The 18,285-nt window shown below is 41.9% G+C and overlaps 1 protein-coding gene across 2 annotated transcripts in view; it reads right to left on the bottom strand.

The window, feature by feature from the left end:
- Positions 1-11,007, bottom strand: part of LOC115140990 (atrial natriuretic peptide receptor 1-like) — a 66,962-nt gene extending 55,955 nt beyond the window's left edge. The window contains exons 1-2 of one of the 2 annotated variants that reach the window (XM_029679544.2): positions 10,060-11,007; positions 8,245-9,059 (exon numbers count right to left, since the gene is read on the bottom strand). In XM_029679544.2, the coding sequence (XP_029535404.1) occupies positions 8,245-9,010 (766 nt within the window). In that variant the 5' untranslated portion in view covers positions 9,011-9,059; positions 10,060-11,007. The remainder of the gene's footprint in view (positions 1-8,244; positions 9,060-10,059) is intronic. The other variant, XM_029679545.2, reaches the window with a different exon arrangement.
- Between the last annotated feature and the right edge of the window lie 7,278 nt (positions 11,008-18,285).

The following is an 18,285-nucleotide window of genomic DNA, read 5'->3' as shown; positions in this document are numbered from 1 at the left end:
AAAGAAATGAAACAACAGTAAAAAGACAGGCTATATAGAGTAGCGAGGCTATAGAAGTAGAGAGGCTACATACAGACACCGGTTAGTCAGGCTGATTGAGGTAGTATGTACATGTAGATATGGTTAAAGTGACTATGCATATATGATGAACAGAGAGTAGCAGTAGCGAAAAAAATACATTTCTTTATAGACAGGAAATCCCATTGGGATGAATTGAGTGCTCCTATCTCGTCAAGCAATTGGATGCTGTATAATTCCTCAACTAATGATTAACAAGCCATGCTTTGCTTTTGGATACGCAGTGCATAGTTTTGCTACTCGCATACTGTACTCTCACTAACCTATAGAAGTTATGTAATCACTGGGCATGTGGGTGTGTGTAGTGAAAAGGAAAATAACTCAGCCTTTCTTTGATTCGGCTTTCTTTGGAAGTGATTATCTTTACTGTATGGCTTTGACAGTAGATAGAGTTTCTCATCAATAAGATGAATGGGACTGATACTGAACCACCCGTGGAGCTACACCGTCCTTGATTAAAACAGCCTGTTCCAAAATAGAACTGATTAGCATACCAAGGTGGGGGTGAGGAGAGCAAAGAGAAGGGCAAGGTAGAGGTGTGGCAGAGAGGGGGTGGCAAGGGGAGAGCTGTGTCCACATGGGGTCCATCATTTAGTGATACATTTCACCTTTGCTCAAATATATTTGCTAATATCAAAGTCCAAATGAAAAGTCACTTTCACACTTTTTCTATGTCACCCCAGAAACTCTAAATTCAGGTCAGGACTGTGTTGATAAACACCCCACTCACATGATTCCATGGCTTGTGTAACTAAACGAGAATCTTTCATAATACCAGGTATTGTGCAAAAAGGTTACAACATTGATAAATGTATGGTTGTGTTCTGTCCAACCATTTCAGCAAAGTAGATAAAAAATTCAGACTTTGCCAAATGTTTTTGGCTGTTGCTCTTTTTTAGCGTAGTCAATTGGGTTGGTTGATAATGGTGGCAGACACACACACACACACACACACACACACACACACACACACACACAATGCGGGGAAGATTACTACTCCAGATGTTAAAAACAGCTAACCAAACAGAGCTGTCCTGAAATAAACTGTGCTCCTTCCACACACAGCATTCATTTATCGATTAGTCTATGTAGGCCAACCTCCTCAGAGGAGAACTACTCCTACTGGAGCGTATGTGAAATGGCGTTCAATTAGTGATGTGGAGCAATAGGTAACAATGCCTCCTGGGTGACAGTTGTCGATGTGTTCATAGAGTCCCTGGTTTGAGGAGATGGACGGAAGCAACACTGTTACACTACCATCACAGAGACAGAGCTTTGTTACTCCCAGAAACACAATTTCTGACAGGAAACAACATTAACAAGCCTACTCCCTAAGTTTGTTTTACTCACTGCTTTAGCACACTCTGCTAACCCGGATGTCTTAGCCGTGTCTGAATCCTTGAATCTGTCAAAAGACAGAACTGCCAAAGGGGGCGGTGTTGCAATCTACTGCAAAGATAGCATGCAGAGTTCTGTATTACTATCTAAGTCTGTACCCAAACAATTCGAGCTTCTACCTCTAAAGATTCACCTTTCCAGAAACAAGACCTCCCTCTGCCCCCAGCTGTGCCCTAGATACCATATGTGAATTGATTGCCCCCCCATCTATCTTCTGAGCCCGTACTACTAGGTGACCTAAACTGGGACATGCTTAACACCCCGGCCATCCTACAATCCAAGCTTGATGCCCTCAATCTCACACAAATTATCAATGAACCTACCAGGTACAACTCCAAATCCTTAAACACGGGCACCCTCATAGATGTCATCCTAACTAAGTCGCCCTCCAAATACACCTCTGCTGTTTTCAATCAAGATCTCAGCGATCACTACCTCATTGCCTGCATCCATAATGGGTCTGCGACCAAACAACCACCCCTCATCACTGTCAAACGCTCCCTAAAACCCTTCTGCAAGCAGGCCTTTCTAATTGACCTGGCCTGGGTATCCTGGAATGACACTGACCTCATCACGTCAGTAGATGATGCCTGGCTATTCTTTAAAAGTGCCTTCCTCACCATCGTAAATAAGCATGCCCCATTCAAAAAAATGTAGAACTAGGAATAGATATAGTCCTTGGTTCACTCCAGACCTGTCTGCCCTTGACCAGCACAAAAACATCCTGATGCATTAGCATCGATCAGCCCCCGTGATATGCAACTTTTCAGGTAATATGGAACAAATATACACAGGAAGTTAGGAAAGCTAAGGCTAGCTTTTTCAAACAGAAATTTGCATCCTGTAGTACCAACTCAAAAAAGTTCTGGGATACTTGTAAAGTCCTCCCAGCTGCCCACTGCTCTCAGGCTAGAAAACACTGTCACCACTGATAAATCCACTATAATTGAGAATTTCAATAAGCATTTCTCTACGGCTGGCCATGCTTTCCAATTGGCTACCCCTAACCCGGTCAACTGCCCGGCACCTTCCACAGCAACCCGCCAAAGCCCCCACCATTTCTCCTTTACCAAAATCCAGATAGCTGATGTTCTGAAAGAGCTGCAAAATCTGGACCCCTACAAATCAGCCGGGCTAGACAATCTGGACCCTCTCTTTCTAAAACTATCTGCCGAAATTGTTGCAACCCCTATTACTAGCCTGTTCAACCTCTGTTTCGTATCATTTGAGATTCCCAAAGATTGGAAATCTGCCACGGTCATCCCCCTCTTCAAAGGGGGAGGCACTCTAGACCCAAACTGCTACAGACCTATATCTATCCTACACTGTCTTTCTAAGGCCTTTGAAAGCCAAGTTAACAAACAGATTACCGACCATTTCGAATCCCACCGTACCTTCTCCGCTATGCAATCTGGTTTCAGAGCTGGTCATGGGTGCACCTCAGCCACGCTCAAGGTCCTAAATGATATCTTAATAGCCATCGATAAGAAACAATACTGTGCAGCAGTATTCATCGACCCGGCCAAGGCTTCATACTCTGTCTATCACCACATTCTTATTGGCAGACTCAACAGCCTTGGTTTCTCAAATGATTACCTCGCCTGGTTTACCAACTACTTACTGTATCTGATAGAGTTCAGTGTGTCAATTCGGAGGGCCTGTTGTCCGGACCTCTGGCAGTCTCTATGGGGGTAATACAGGGTTCAATCCTCGGGCCGACTCTCTTCTCTGTATACATCAATGATGTTGCTCTTGCTGGTGGTGATCCTCTGATACACCTCTACGCAGACGACACACACCATTCTGTATACTTCTGGATACTGTGTTAACTAACCTCCAGACGAGCTTCAATGCCATACAACTCTCCTTCCATGGCCTCCAACTGCTCTTAAACGCAAGTAAAACTAAATGCATGCTATTCAAACGATCACTGCCCGCACCTGCTCGCCCGTCGAGCATCACTACTCTGGACGGCTCTGACTTAGAATACGTGGACAACTACAAATACCTAGGTGTTTGGTTAGACTGTAAACTCTCCTTCCAGACTCAAATTAAGCATCTCCAATCCAAAATTAAATCTAGAATTGGCTTCCTATATCGCAACAAAGCATCCTTCACTCATGCTGCCAAACATATCCTCGTAAAACTGACCATCCTACCGATCCTCGACTTCGGTGATGTCATCTATAAAATTGCCTCCAACACTCTACTCAACAAACTGGATGCAGTCTATCACAGTGCCATCCGTCTTGTCACCAAAGCCCCATACACTACCCACCATTGCGACATGTACGCTCTCGTTGGTTGGCCCTTGCTTCATACTCGTCGCCAAACCCACTGGCTACAGGTTATCTACAAGTCTCTGCTAGGTAAAGCCCCACCTTATCTCAGCTCACTGGTCACCATAGTAGCACCCACTCGTAGCACGCGCTCCAGCAGGTATATCTCATTGGTCACCCGCAAAGCCAATTCCTCCTTTGGTCGTCTTTCCTTCCAGTTCTCTGCTACCAATGACTGGAACGAACTGCAAAAATCTCTGAAGCTGGAGACTCATATCTCCCTCACTAGCTTTATTAAGCACCAGCTGTCAGAGCAGCTCACTGCACCTGTACATAGCCCATCTGTAAACAGCCCATCTACCTACCTTATCCCCATACTGTATTTATTTATCTTGCTCCTTTGCACCCCAGTATCTCTACTTGCACATTCATCTTCTGCACGTCTACCATTCCAGTGTTTTAATTGCTATATTGTAATTACTTCGCCACCATGGCCTATTTATTGCCTTAACTCCCTTATCTTACCTCATTTGCACTCACTGTATATAGACTCTTTGTTTTCTTTTGTTCTACTGTATTATTGACTATGTTTTGTTCATTCCATGTGTAACTCTGGGTTGTTGTATGTGTCGAATTGCTATGATTTATCTTGGCCAGGTCGCAGTTGCAAATGAGAACTTGTTCTCAACTAGCCTACCTGGTGAAATAACAGGTTAATGTTAAGGAATTAACACCAAAATAATTTAAAAGAAGTGCAGTCGACTGTGCAAATCCACTCATAAAATATGCATGACCAGTGGACTGGAGGAAATCCTTCACAAGATTCAACTCTTCCTTTCTGTATAAGATTATCTCATAAAAACATCATGATTAATTATTATATTGGTTGTTATGGTTATAATTATTGCATCTGGTAAATGCTGTGCTCATGAAAGGACTCTTGGGGGAAACAAATGGCTGATTTTCTGTTGTTGTTGTTGACTAAATCTTTTTGACATTTCAGAAAATGGCCCCTTATTAAATTTCACACACCATGTACACCCACCCAGTCCACTGGGCTTAGCTCTTCTACAAGTTATATGATGAGTTACCAACGTTGTGTTATTTAAACCCCTAAACTTGATCAATATTAAATACACCACCATCTCCATCCTGCTCCCTGCAGTGTAGCAGTGGTGGGTTGGTAAGGATCCTATTTTGAAAGGAGCTGGAAGAGGGGGTCAAAGTGCTCAATCAACTAAAGGGCATTTGTAGTGTTCCTATAAAATCTGTTTTATTTCTTGACTAATTCTGTTGAGTGTTTCCCAAATTTATTTTTCTCAGTTTTGTTTTCCCTATTTTTAGGTTTTCGCTCTCAAAATCAGTTTTTTATTATACAAAATCAACAAAACTGGATGTTCTAAGTCAAGGATGGGCAACTTTGATAGGGCTGGGGGCCACAAATATCTGAACTGATCATGAGGGGCCACAGGTTGCTCACGGATCTGCACACCCACATCCATGCTTAACAATTATAAATAGCTGGCAGCTAAACTAATTTAACAATCTAAAATAATTTTAGCTGACATGGGCTAATTGACTGGCTATCGGCGACTGACAAAACAAGAGAAAAACGGCTGATCCACAACCATATTTAGAAATTGCACCTTGTATATTATAGTATTTTAACTCAAGTAAGTTGAGACCTCGACTGAGTTCAAAAAAATATACAATGTTTTTTACATGAGAGACCACACTTTCTGTCTTTTTCTCCTGGATTATTGTTAAGGCACCTGAAGCAAGAATGAAACCAGTCCAAAACAATCCAAGCCATGTTATTTTACATTAAAAGGGGCAATTGAGAGAAGCAACTGTTGGTGAGACAATTAATGCACCCAAACAACAGACTGAGGTCCTTGCAGCACGTAAACCGTCTCTGGCGTCATTTCCTCATCATAATTGTGTGAGTATTTATTTATTGGTCCCTGGGGATGGCGGCAGGGGGTGGTGAGGTGGGGGGACATATTGTGAAAGGCTTCCTCTCTCTTGATGAGTGCTGAGGAAAAGGTCACATTACTGCTGGTGAGTGTGACAGATGTGTGTCTATGTGTTACGGTGGGCTGGGTAGGTTGTTACATTATCTTTTCGCACCACACACACATTATTTTTTTGCACATTGAGTACTCCTGCACCTCACTCTCTCCAACCATAGCATGAGATGAGTGTTGGTGTTGTTGTGGTATTACTTGTCTCTGAGCTGTGAAAATAGTTTCCACACGCGGAGAAAAGCAATGCATGAACTCTGAATATAAAGCAGGTCTGTCTGATCCTCAAACCATCTGCTGTTCTGAAACAAACAGACAACCACCACAACAACATGGAAATTAGCTGCTGATTGTGTGCTCTGACAGAACAGAGTTTACAATCAGGAAGTATTCTTGTACTCTCATATACTGTGTAGGCTAACCCAAATGTTCCACTTGCTACTTTATGACTTAGTCTATTCTTCTTTGAGTCAGTCATATTTCCACTATAACTCTTCCATGGGTATTCTTCTAAATGGAGTTGTACAAATGGCTGTTTCAAGCATACAAGATTTTCTGATAAATACCGTGGGAGTTTAGTTTATTTTGATTCCTAACTGGGCCATGGCGGAGGTTATATTCAGGAAACGGCCTTTTTACTCAGATATTAATTATATTTTACACTGGTCCCAATCTAATGAACCATTGCATCCCTTATGATGGCTTTTTCCCAGGCAGGTGTATGAGCAATAAAAAAACATGTCTACGAAGGTCTTTGGGTTAAACATTTCCTGACTGTTAATGCCAAACAGACACTTTACAGTGGCAATCAGTAGTTAAAACAATAAAGTCATCTCCGGTCCCTGTTTCGGTAAAAAGCTAAGGGATGGGGCTGGAGAAATATAACCACTCTCAAATTCATAGACAGAGCTATGGATGCAAGGACTGACCATCCATGATATCAAAATAATAGATTTAAGCATGTTTTGAGGCTATATCGTTCATATTTACTTTGCTTATATATGAGGCATTTATAAGTAATATTCTTCAAGTATCAATGAGTACATATAATTAATTTATAAGTTCAAACATGGATGTAGCAACTGCAGATTGCCCCTTTAACCTAAATACATAAAACAACTCAGAAATTCTGCGCACACAGGTCAACTGCACTCCATCAAAATGCATGGCTTTACAATTAGCTCTGATCCCATGTCCTTTTTCAAATTAGTGTGGCCATTCTACCAGATCTCAGTCAGACAACCTTAACTAAAAGCCCTAATCAATCACACCCAGTTGACTGTGAATTTGAAATAAACCAAAGACAACAGTATTCTGGCGCTCCATAAAGTACACATTTGGATCCATGTAACCAAAACAACAAAGTTCACAGTGTGAAAACAAAAAGAAACATCTTAAGTCACACATGCTTTCTTGTTGAACAGAAATTCCAGGACATGGATTACCAGTTTTTGAACAAATCCCTAATTTGACTAAGTCCATAATTTGCTCACCTCTGGTTAAATATGATGAACTGCAGACCAACAAAAAGCAAAGGGCCAGGGTAATTAGCCCAATGACGGAGTCTGTTTAGCAGGAAATACCTACAGATCTGATATGTTGACTGCAGCTCCCTTATAAGGTCGGACAGCTCTTGACCTCTGTTAATAAATGTCTTCTCTGGAGACGTTTTTATACCCGTGTGGGAACGGGAGAGGGAAGCTCATAGGGAACCAATCGAGAGGCTTATCTATCTATTTGTTGACTCACTTGACTTTGCAAAGAAAGTGATAGATTGGAGTAGCAATGGATTATATTTGCATTGTACTCACTGTGCCCATTTCCTCAAAGGCAGCAGAAGGGTAAACTGAACCAAAATACAGTGGAATTTCTTTTAATTTTTTAAATAAAAAATATTTCAAAATATATATTTTTATTTTTTCATTCAGTGGACAAAATTTGAGGGGTCCATAAAACTGCTGCAACATCTAATGACGCCGATCTTATTATCTCTGTCTGTCCTGAGGACAGGCCATTTGCAGCAGTGAGTTGTCTGATCTGCACAGCATCGATTGAGCTCATAATTCTTGCTCAGGCTGCCGGTGCATTCATGCCCTGCAGCAATGATCAAAAGCTAATATCCACGCTTAACAAGACATGCTGCTACGAATCATTCAGAGGGCAAGAGACAACAAATATCATAGGTAATAAGTGAGACACACACGCAATCGTAAATGTGAAAACAAGCACATACAGCTTTTTGTACAGCTGTGTCAACAAATTCAAAGAAATCTATGTCATGAGGGCTTCGGCTGAATAAATAACATGCTCCAAGAAGGTTCTTTTTAGGCTGTTCTTAGGCTGACAAGCCTAACCATAATGAAACAAGTTCCACTGTGCCAACCCACTGAACATTAACGGATTTGCTCTCACAATATGTAGAATACAAAGCTGTGAATAATGTGTAGTGAACGTAGGGGACTCACCTCGGCCATCTTGCTTGATGTTGTGGAGCAGGTCAGAGTAGTTGACAGGTCCAGTGTTCTCCTCAAACACCAGGTCCACCGAGGTGATGTTGTTCAAGTGCAGCTCTGTGTAGAGGCCCTCCACAGCGAAGTAGCACGGCCGGTCATCCTTCTTGTTATCACTGAACATGAGCAGCACCTGCTCCTTCCACTCAAAGTGCTTGCAGATATGGAGGCCGAACTTGCCCAGCTTTTTGTGTGTGGGGCCCGTGTTGGTGATGGACGGGTACATGTTGATGCCGTTGAAGCCCACGGCTGGGGCGCCCGCCGTTACCATGGGGATGTCCCAGTGGGTGGTGAAGAGGCCCACTGGGGAGGAAGTGTAGTCGCAGCCCGGCCCAATGAAAGCCCAAGGGTCGTGGGCGAACTTGAGGTCAACAGCCATGAGTGGGGCGATGGACTCAGAGCAGATGCCTTCTTCGTTCTCGCTGTTCTCAAACACGTAACCCAGGTGGTGGCCGCGGAGGAGAGCTGGGTCAGCGTTGATGGTGTTGATGGCTCGGTCCAGAGCCGGACCCACACGGGGCCAGGCCCAGGGGTAGGCAGTGTTTCTCTGTGGTAGGATGATGGCCAGCGTGATGTTCCGGTGCTGCCGATGGTCCCGGTGCTCTCTGGGGCGTCGGTGTGAATCACGGTGCCGGGAGGACATGCCAGACTGGACCCACTGGAGACAGGCACCCAGCAGCAGAAGAAGAACCAGCAACAGTTTCTCTCCCTGCATCCTCATCCTGTTAGGCTGCTGAATAATGTCCTTGTGAATTATTTATCCTGTAGAGCTAAAGAGGGAGACATAGGGAAACATTTGTACACACACAGACACACACACACAGTTTGGAGTCTCTGCATATCTGTTCAACTCTGTTCAAAGAGCTGTTTTGCTTCGTCACAACTGAATTCCCTCAAACTATTTTTCTTCATGTCACGTTTGAGTGGCCTTTGCACTGCCATGTTATAGAACATCTGTGAGAGGGTGACTCCCTTATACCAGACTGGAGTTACTGAGTTACTGGGCAGTTCTGATCCCTCAAATCAGATATATACTCAGGAGTTGAGAATATAAACGGAATAATTAACCATGCATCAAAGAATGTCAACATGTGTGACAAAATACTTGTCACAGCTTCCTTTAGTAAGTTATAGTGAAGGTGAACTTTCTTAGACAATTACATGGTTGTTAATTGCCTCTATCAAACTGGTAGACCCTTGAGCTTGCACCTGACAGGATATGCATTGATTTAACTGTTAAACTGCACTCGTTGAAATTTGTTTAGCATCAAAGCCTGGTACACCACCAAATACCCGAAACAATTTAGCAATAATCGAAGTTGCCTTGCATGCCATTTTCACATGCATGTAGGCTAGATAGAACAGTGTTCAATCTGAGGGCAATTACTTTGATTCATTTGAAGCTATAGGCTACATCTTGTTTATAAAGTATTTTATCAAAAACAATTGAGTAATAGGGCGCATAGGGTTATGATAAACTGATGTCTGAAATCAATAAAGGCTTTTTCTAGGAGATAACACATATTTAAAACTACTAAATGTATACATAGCAAAACCTAAAACGTTATAAGGACGGTATGCCTGGTTTTGTAAAGCTATTAGCTTTATATTAAGCCTAAGTATTTGTTCTCACATCATAGCCTAAACTCAAAAGTCATTTTGGAAAACGTGGTGCACTGTCTGGCTGTAGCCGATATAATTTAACATGGATTCAAATTTGTTGCGGCTACAAAAACATATTTGACATCTGCCTAAATACAATACAATTACCTTAAATGGAGTTTTCTCCCTCCATGTCAAACTCTGGTTTATTACGACGTCTTGGCACATGTGACTGTCAGTGACTGAGGTGAAATATCAGCTGCGAGGCTCGAGTTGTGTGGGCAGAGGTACTACGCGTGGTTCACGAAAGCCGGGGATATCGACCAAAAAAAACGTCAATTGTGTTTTTCCTTTTAGTTGCGCCCAAAGAAATAAGAAACAAATCAAATTGGAAAATCAACCGAATGAATGTACAGCCACAGTCAGTCATTTGAGAGGTACTAGCTCCCACCTCTTATTACCAAAGAAAACAGACTGGACAAAGTTGACGTTGGCTTTCCCGGTTCAATTATTTTAGGCTAAACCATGACAGTCGGTTATTTGCTGTGTCAGACAAAGTAGCCTATCTCTGCAGAAAATGTGCCTGTGGTTTCATAGTTGTAGCATGAGAAGGTGTAATTTTTTGCCTGAATTAGAAAATAGTCCAAGGAAAGGCTAGCAAAGTACCAGCAACTGCTCAGCACCTTTAGCTGTGTTGCAGGTTTCCAACTCAGGGAAGCTGATTCTATGCCTGCGTGGGTCAGCTGTTGAACTCCAGGGACAGGAAATCCCACCGCATCAGGTAGAGAAAGCGAGATGACATAAGTATTGTGCCGTCACACACCAGGAAAATCCTCTACAGCCACGGGTCAAAGAAACACGCGCACACACACTCTGCTTCCCTTCGTCTGGTCTGAGGGTGTGTTCGGCTCCTCACACAGCTGTAGATCCCCTATTGTTTGTGTGTGTATGTCTGGTTTCATGACTGTATTCCTTGTCTGTCTATTTCAGTGTTGCGCTGGATAGCCTGAGGCAGCCTTGGCCAGTCCGAGTAGAGACTGACTGCCTGACGCTGGAACTGTGCTTGTATGAAAGTGTGTGTGTTCATCTCGTGGCGCTGTCTTACTCCGGCACAGGGGTAGGCTTTCGTTTCCACTGGAGCGGGAGGGAGGGAGGAGAGAGATAATGCGAGAGAGGAGGAGTGGATCTATTATACAAATATTTCGATTCAATTAGCTTTATTGGCATGACGTAACAATATACATATTGCCAATTCCATACAAATATTTCTTATCAAGCAATTAGCACAGTGGTAAATAATTCTACCATAGAGGATCTGTTATTTAAAAGCATGTCCAACAGTCTATGTTGAGAGAAATTATACCAGTTGTTGAGTGCATGCATCTTTCTCATAAAATATCGGGGTTGAACATGTATATCAGGTTACACACACACAGTGCGTTTACATGCACAGTAATAATTATAGATTAAACTGATTATGGCAGTAGGCAGATTATGCAATAATCATGTAAAAAAACATACTCTGTTTATCTTCATCGGCGTAAAGTCAAAATCGAAGTAAGCATACGCCAACTAAAACACCAGCAATCTTTCGAATTAGGCAGATCTAAACACCGGCGTTCCAGCTGTGCATTTGATCTGTGGATGTGCTAGCACTAGTCTAGAGAGCCTACCTCTTTGAAGTGAGTTCCGAACAACTGAATGTATGCGTTTAGTAGTTTTAACAAACAAACTTTTTTATGTCCGAACTCAGAATCAAATATGCATCCCAAAAATACCACAGTCGCTGTTGTAGAACGTTTATTTTGATTGCCGATTTTCTGCGTTTATCAGAGTGCCATCAAGCCTGATTACAGATGTGTCCATGTAAACAGGATTATTAGGGAGAATCGTTCTTCTTGCAATACATATAGGTTAACTAACATAACATTTTAGTCGAACTGTTATATTAATCTGACTATCCACAATAATGTCATTATTGTGTGCAGGTAACCATACTCATGATGTGAGCGAATATATTTTCTGAGACCAACTGTTTGTGACATGTGAAGGCCATGATCAGGGCCGCCTGACTACTGCATTTGGGTCCACGGGGCAACGACCTCCAGGGGCCCACTGAGGGGGTCAGGAAATCAGCTAACTTCCTGCATTTCAACACATATTGCCATGGTGCAGAGAGAAAAAATGTAGTTTCAAAGCACATTTCCTGCAATTCTACACTGTTGCCACAGGCCAGGGGGAAAATGTGCTGTTTTACAGCTCATCTCATGCTTTTATTTACATTTTGCCATGAGGCTGAGACAAAATGTTGCAGTTTTAAAGCTAATTTCCTGCAATGCTACACATCTTTCTATCATGTGCTATCTGGGGGCCCCTGACCCTGGAGGTACGTGCTCTGCATCCCCGTTTGGTAAAAAATGAAAAGGCCAAAACAAAATGCACACAGCAGGAACTCAAAATCCAAAAACACCTCACGGCCATCTAAAAAACATTTTAAATGAAGTACTTAATAAAATAGACTAGTATTATACAGCATATACAGAACTCACATTTCATTCATTCATTCTGAGCAGCACATCTGTCCAGTGAGGAGACATCAGTTGAACGGTTTTAAACTAGGCAGTATTTTAGTCCCTGATCTCTGGAGGCATGAGACAGCAGGCACAAACTGTGCTGTATGAGTGCCCAATCTCTTCGTGGTCAAACTGCCACTGAGCTGATTCCCTTACCGCGGGATCATTACAGCTAATAGATTTAAAACGGAAACACTGTCTCTCCGCCTCAGATAGCCTAGTGGTTAAAAGCATTGGGCCAGTCGCTGGTTCCAATCCCCGAGCCAGCAAGGTGGGAAAATGTTGTTCTGTCCTTGAGCAAGGCAGTTAACAACTACTCCCTGGGTGCTGATGACGTGGATGTCCATTAAGGAATCCCCTCGCACCTCTCTGATTCAGAGGGGTTGGGTTAAATGCAGAAGACACATTTCGGTTGAAAGCATTCAGTTGTGCAACTGACTACCTATCCCCCTTTCCCTATTTTGTGCATGTCGTCATAACTCTCACTCGTGTAAAATGTATGATTGTCATATCTTTTCAAAAATATTTTCCACCCATCTTCATTGTGTCAAGACAAAAGTGTTGCTTGGTGACTGACTGACAACCTACTGCCATTTCTTCATCATCAGGCATATGTAATAGCAGAGAGACATTTCTTGAGACCTGGTGTGGGCAGATAACATTTACTGCCTTCCGATATTCAATTTAAAATCAAGCTAGGACCCCGTACATTATAGCTGTGTAGGTGAAGCAAAATGCCGTTTTGAGTGTAAAATGCATTCTGTACATTTCCATGTGAAAGCCATTAACATTGTGGCCGCTCTAATCCTGCCTCTGTTCCCTGAAGAGCTGTTGAATCCTGCAGTCTTTTCCTCACCCCATTGTCTTCCTTCCCCCTCACATTTTTGTGTTATTCTTTCCTCAGCTTATCTTTCCTCTCTTCTATGCCCTCTTATCCAACAGCAGTTTACAGATCAATAAACTCAACAAATCCCTTTGACAAACAAACAAATAATTCTAGGAGAAAAACCAGAAAGGGAGACGCCCCACGTAAATCACATTTGCCAATGAACTGTCTTTCAACCAAGAGGTTTATCTCCCTTGTGGCCAAGATGACACCAGTGCTGTGCCATGTCGGTTTTCCTCGCCTCTGCCCTGCTCACTTATAGACATGCAGAGACAGAGCACATGTAAAATGCAGAGAAAGTACAACTTAACAGGATGCAACAGTTGTAACCTATAAACACACACTTCTCTCCTTTCTATATTTCCCTTTATTTCTCCATATCTATATCTAACACACTCATTATCGAATTCTCCCCCAGAATCACTGTCCCTTTTTCTTCCATCCCTAAATGACTCTCCAAGGCTGTGGTTTGAGAACACATCCCCAATTACAGTGCCTTCAGAAAGTATTCATAACCTCTGAAATATTCCACATTGTGTTATAGCCTGAATTCTAAATTGATAAATAGATTTAGTTTCCCCATCTACATACAATACCCCATAATCACATGACAAAGTGAAAACATGTTTTTAGAAATGTTTGCAAATGTATTGAAAATGAAATACAGAAATATCTAATTTACAAAAGTATTCACACCGAGTCAATACATGTTAGAATCATGTTTGGCAGCGATTACAGCTGTGAGTCTTTCTAGGTAAGTCTCTAAGAGCTTTGCACATCTGGATTGTACAATATTTGCACATTATTATTACAAAAATTATTCAAGGTCTGCCAAGTTGGTTGTTGATCATTGCTAGACAGCCATTTTCAAGTTTTGTCATAGATTATCAAGCCGATTCAAGTCCAAACTGTAACTAGGCCTCTCATGAACAGTCAATGTTGTCTTGGTAAGCAACTCCAGTGTATATTTGGCCTTGTGTTTTAGGTTATTATCCTGCTGAAAGATTCATTTGTCTCCCAATGACTGTTGGAAAGCATACTGAACTAGGTTATCCTATATGATTTTGCCTGTGCGTAGCGCTTTTCCATGTATTTTTATTCTATTACTTTAGTGCCTTGTTGCAAACAGGTATCACGACTCCCACCGAAGGTGGCTCCTCTTCCTGTTCGGGCGGAGCTCGGCGGTTGTCATCACCGGTCTACTAGCTGCCACCGATCCCTTTTCCCTTTTCTGTTGGTTATGTCTTATTGGTTACACCTGTTTCTTGTTTAGGTTTTTAGTTGGGCTATTTAAGCCGGTAAGGCCCGCCTGCTCTTTGTCTGCGGGCTTATTTTTCCCCTGTTGTTTGTGTGTGGTAGTGCGTTTCAGTTTAGTTTTTTCTCCAGACTGGTTAGGTCCTGTTTTTGGGCCGGTCGTTTATGTGTGCCCTGTATTGGCGTGTACTAATTTCTCTATGCCGGAAATTAAAGCATTGTTCTGTACCTTCTGGCTCCTGCGCCAATCTCCGCACCCACTACGCCTAAGTGCGTCACAACAGGAAGCATGTTTTTGTTTTTAGTTTTTATTATTCCTTCTTTTTACTCTTGTCATTTAGGTTAGTATTGTGGAGTAACTACAATGTTGTTGAGCCATCCTCAGTTTTCTATCACAACCATGAAACTCATGTCACCATTAGCCTCATGGTGAAATCCCTGAGCAATTTCTTTCCTCTCCGGCAACTGAGTTAGGAAGGATGCCTGTCTATCTTTCTAGTGACTGGGTGTATTAATACACCATCCAAAGTGTAATTAATAACTTCACCATGCTCAAAGGGATATTCAATGTGTGCTTTTAAAATGTATACTCATCTACCAATAGGTGCCCTTTTTTGCAAGGCATTGGAAAACCTACCTGGTCTTTGTGGTTGAATCTGTGTTTGAAATCCACTGCTCGACTGAGGGACCTTACAGATAATTGTGTGTCTGGGTACAGAGATGAGGTAGTCAATCAAAAATAATGTTAAACACTAATATTGCACACAGTGTGAGTCCATGCAATTTGTGACTTGTGAAGCACATTTTTACTCCTAAACGTATTTAGGCTTGACATAACAAAGAGGTTGAATACTTATTGACTCAAGACATTTCAGCTATATATTTATATTAATTAAAACATTTAAAATCTAAAAACATATACTGAACAAAAATATAAACGCAGCATGTAAGGAGTCGGTCCCATGTTTCATGGGACCGACTGAAATAAAAGATACCAGAAATGTTCCATATGCACAAAAAGCTTATTTCTCTCAAATTTTGTGCACAAATTTGTTTACATCCCTGTTAGTGAACATTTCTCCTTTGCCAAGATAATCCATCCACATGACAGGTGTGGCATATCAAGAAGCGGATTAAACAGCCTGATCGTTACACAGGTGCACCTTGTGCTGGGGACAATAAAAGGCCACTAAAATGTGCAGTTTTGTCAGTCAATACAATGCCACAGATGTCTCAAGTTGAGGGAGTGTGCAATTGGTATGCTGACTGCACAAAGTTAAATGTTAATTTCTCTACCATAAGCCACCTCCAACGTCATTTTAGAGAACTTGGAACTATGTCCAACCGGCCTCACAACCACATACCACGTGTGACCACGCCAGCTCAGGACCTTCAAATGTGGCTTCTTCACCTACGGGATCGACTGAGACCAGCCACCCGGACAGCTGATGAAACTGAGGAGTATTTCTGTCTGTGGTACAGCCCTTTTGTGGGGAAAAACTCATTCTGATTGGCTGGGACTGGCTCCCAAATGGGTGGGCCTATGTATGTTGCATATTGCATATATATTTTTGTTCAGTATAATTCCACTTTGACATTATGGGTTATTGTGTCTAGGCCAGTGACAAACAATCTATATTTAATCCATTTTAATTTCAGGCTGTAACACAAAATGTGGAAAAAGTCAAGGGGTGTGAATACTTTCTGAAGGCACTGTATTTTGTGCTAGCATAGATTAGCAGATGCTGCTATATACCCTTTTCACTTGCTTGATCACTGAATATTTCATATTTAACTATGACCTTCAGATCAAAGCCAAACGGTAACAAGAAAACCTTTTCTTGTTCCACTACAGACGAGGGAAATCATGGAGAGCTCTGGCATTGTGCCACCATAGCATTGAACATTATTTCCTCTGTCTCTGTTAGCACATTTCCATCCACAGTTTTAAGAGTAAAGTCATATCGTACAACAACAAAAAATCACAACAGCTTAGATGGAAACAGGAAGTTTCAGTACAATTTTATAAATGCCGACAGAATTTGTTCGTTTGATATGGTGGGATCATTTTGTGTCTGTAAAATTAAGTATGCGAGAAATAGCGGTAGAATTGCCATTATTCGCAAATATTGATATAATAACCATCATATTGAAGCAAACTTAGAGTCATTCAATATGGCGGTTGGTCCATGACTCAGGAAACTATACCATTTATTATGCTAAAGATTAAATAAGTTATGATGAACTTCATAGGGTTGTGAAAGTGGATGATGATGAGCTTGATGCTCCTTTCCAATAAATATCAAGGGTCTTGACATGATGAACAATGCTTGACTGCCATTTAACAAATAAAACCATTCTTGCTCTTATCCATAATAATCTCAACATGTAGACTAGCCTACCTGACTGTATCTGCAAGCTGTTGGCTAGAGTGCACGTGCCAAAACCAGAGTAGACCAATTTTGACCTATCTGTTCCTGCCTTATATTTCCTTCCTCAGTTTTGCTAAAACAGACAAATCCGTGCAAGGAAGGGGTTAGTGGTGGGGAGGGATGTCCATTAGTGGGTTAACAAAGTGTGAAAGTCTGTCATGTCAGCTTCCTCTCTGGTGCCCTCTAGCCCTGCACCTCTCTGCTTATCAGGGAAAGTGGAGGAGGAGTACCCAAGAACAGATTACTGCACCACACCTCAGGGCTCCATGCTAAGCAAATCTAAGTGCGGCTTTGGTCATTTTTCCATGTACTGTAGTTTCCAGTATTGGGCTATTGTAGGATAAATAGGAGTACCCAATACAGCCAAGATATATATGGTATATACAGTTGAAGTAGGAAGCTTACATACACCTCAGCCAACTACATTTAAACTCAGTTTTTCACAATTCCTGACATTTAATCTTAGTAAAAATTCCCTGTTTTAGGTCAGTTAGGATCACCACTTTTTTTTAAAGAATGTGAAATGTCAGAATAATAGTTGAGAGAATTGTTTATTTCAGCTTTTATTTCTTTCATCACATTCCCAGTGGCTAAAGACGTTTACATACACTCAATTAGCATTTGGTAGCATAGCCTTTAAATTGTTTAACTTGGGTCAAACGTTTTGGGTAGCCTTCCACAAGCTTCCCACAATAAGTTGGGTGAATTTTGCCCATTCCACCTGACAGGCCTGGTGTAACTGAGTCAGGTTTGTAGGCCTCCTTGCTCGCACAAAATTTTTCAGTTCTGACCACAAATTTTCGATAGGATTGAGGTCAGGGCATTGTGATGGCCACTCCAATACCTTGACTTTGCTGTCCTTAAGCCATTTTGCCAGAACTTTGGAAGTATGCTTGATGTCATTGTCCATTTGGAATACCCATTTGTGACCAAGCTTTAACTTCCGACTGTCTTGAGATGTTTCTTCAATATATCCACATCATTTCCCTACCTTATGATGTCATCTATTTTGTGAAGTGCACCAGATCCTCATGCAGCAAAGCACCCCCACAACATGATGCTGCCACTCTCGTGCTTCACGGTTGGGATGGTGTTCTTCGGCTTGCAATTCTCCCCCTTTTTCCTCCAAACATAACGATGGTCATTATGGCCAAACAGTTCTATTTTTGTTTCATCAGACCAGAGGACATTTCTCCAAAAAGTACGATCTTTGTCCCCATGTGCAGTTGCAAACCATAGTCTGTCTTTT

Source organism: Oncorhynchus nerka, linkage group LG14, assembly GCF_034236695.1.
Source record: "Oncorhynchus nerka isolate Pitt River linkage group LG14, Oner_Uvic_2.0, whole genome shotgun sequence".
NCBI lineage: Eukaryota > Metazoa > Chordata > Actinopteri > Salmoniformes > Salmonidae > Oncorhynchus > Oncorhynchus nerka.
The sequence above is the reverse complement of the archived record's forward strand: the minus strand, read 5'-3'. Positions and strand labels throughout refer to the sequence as shown.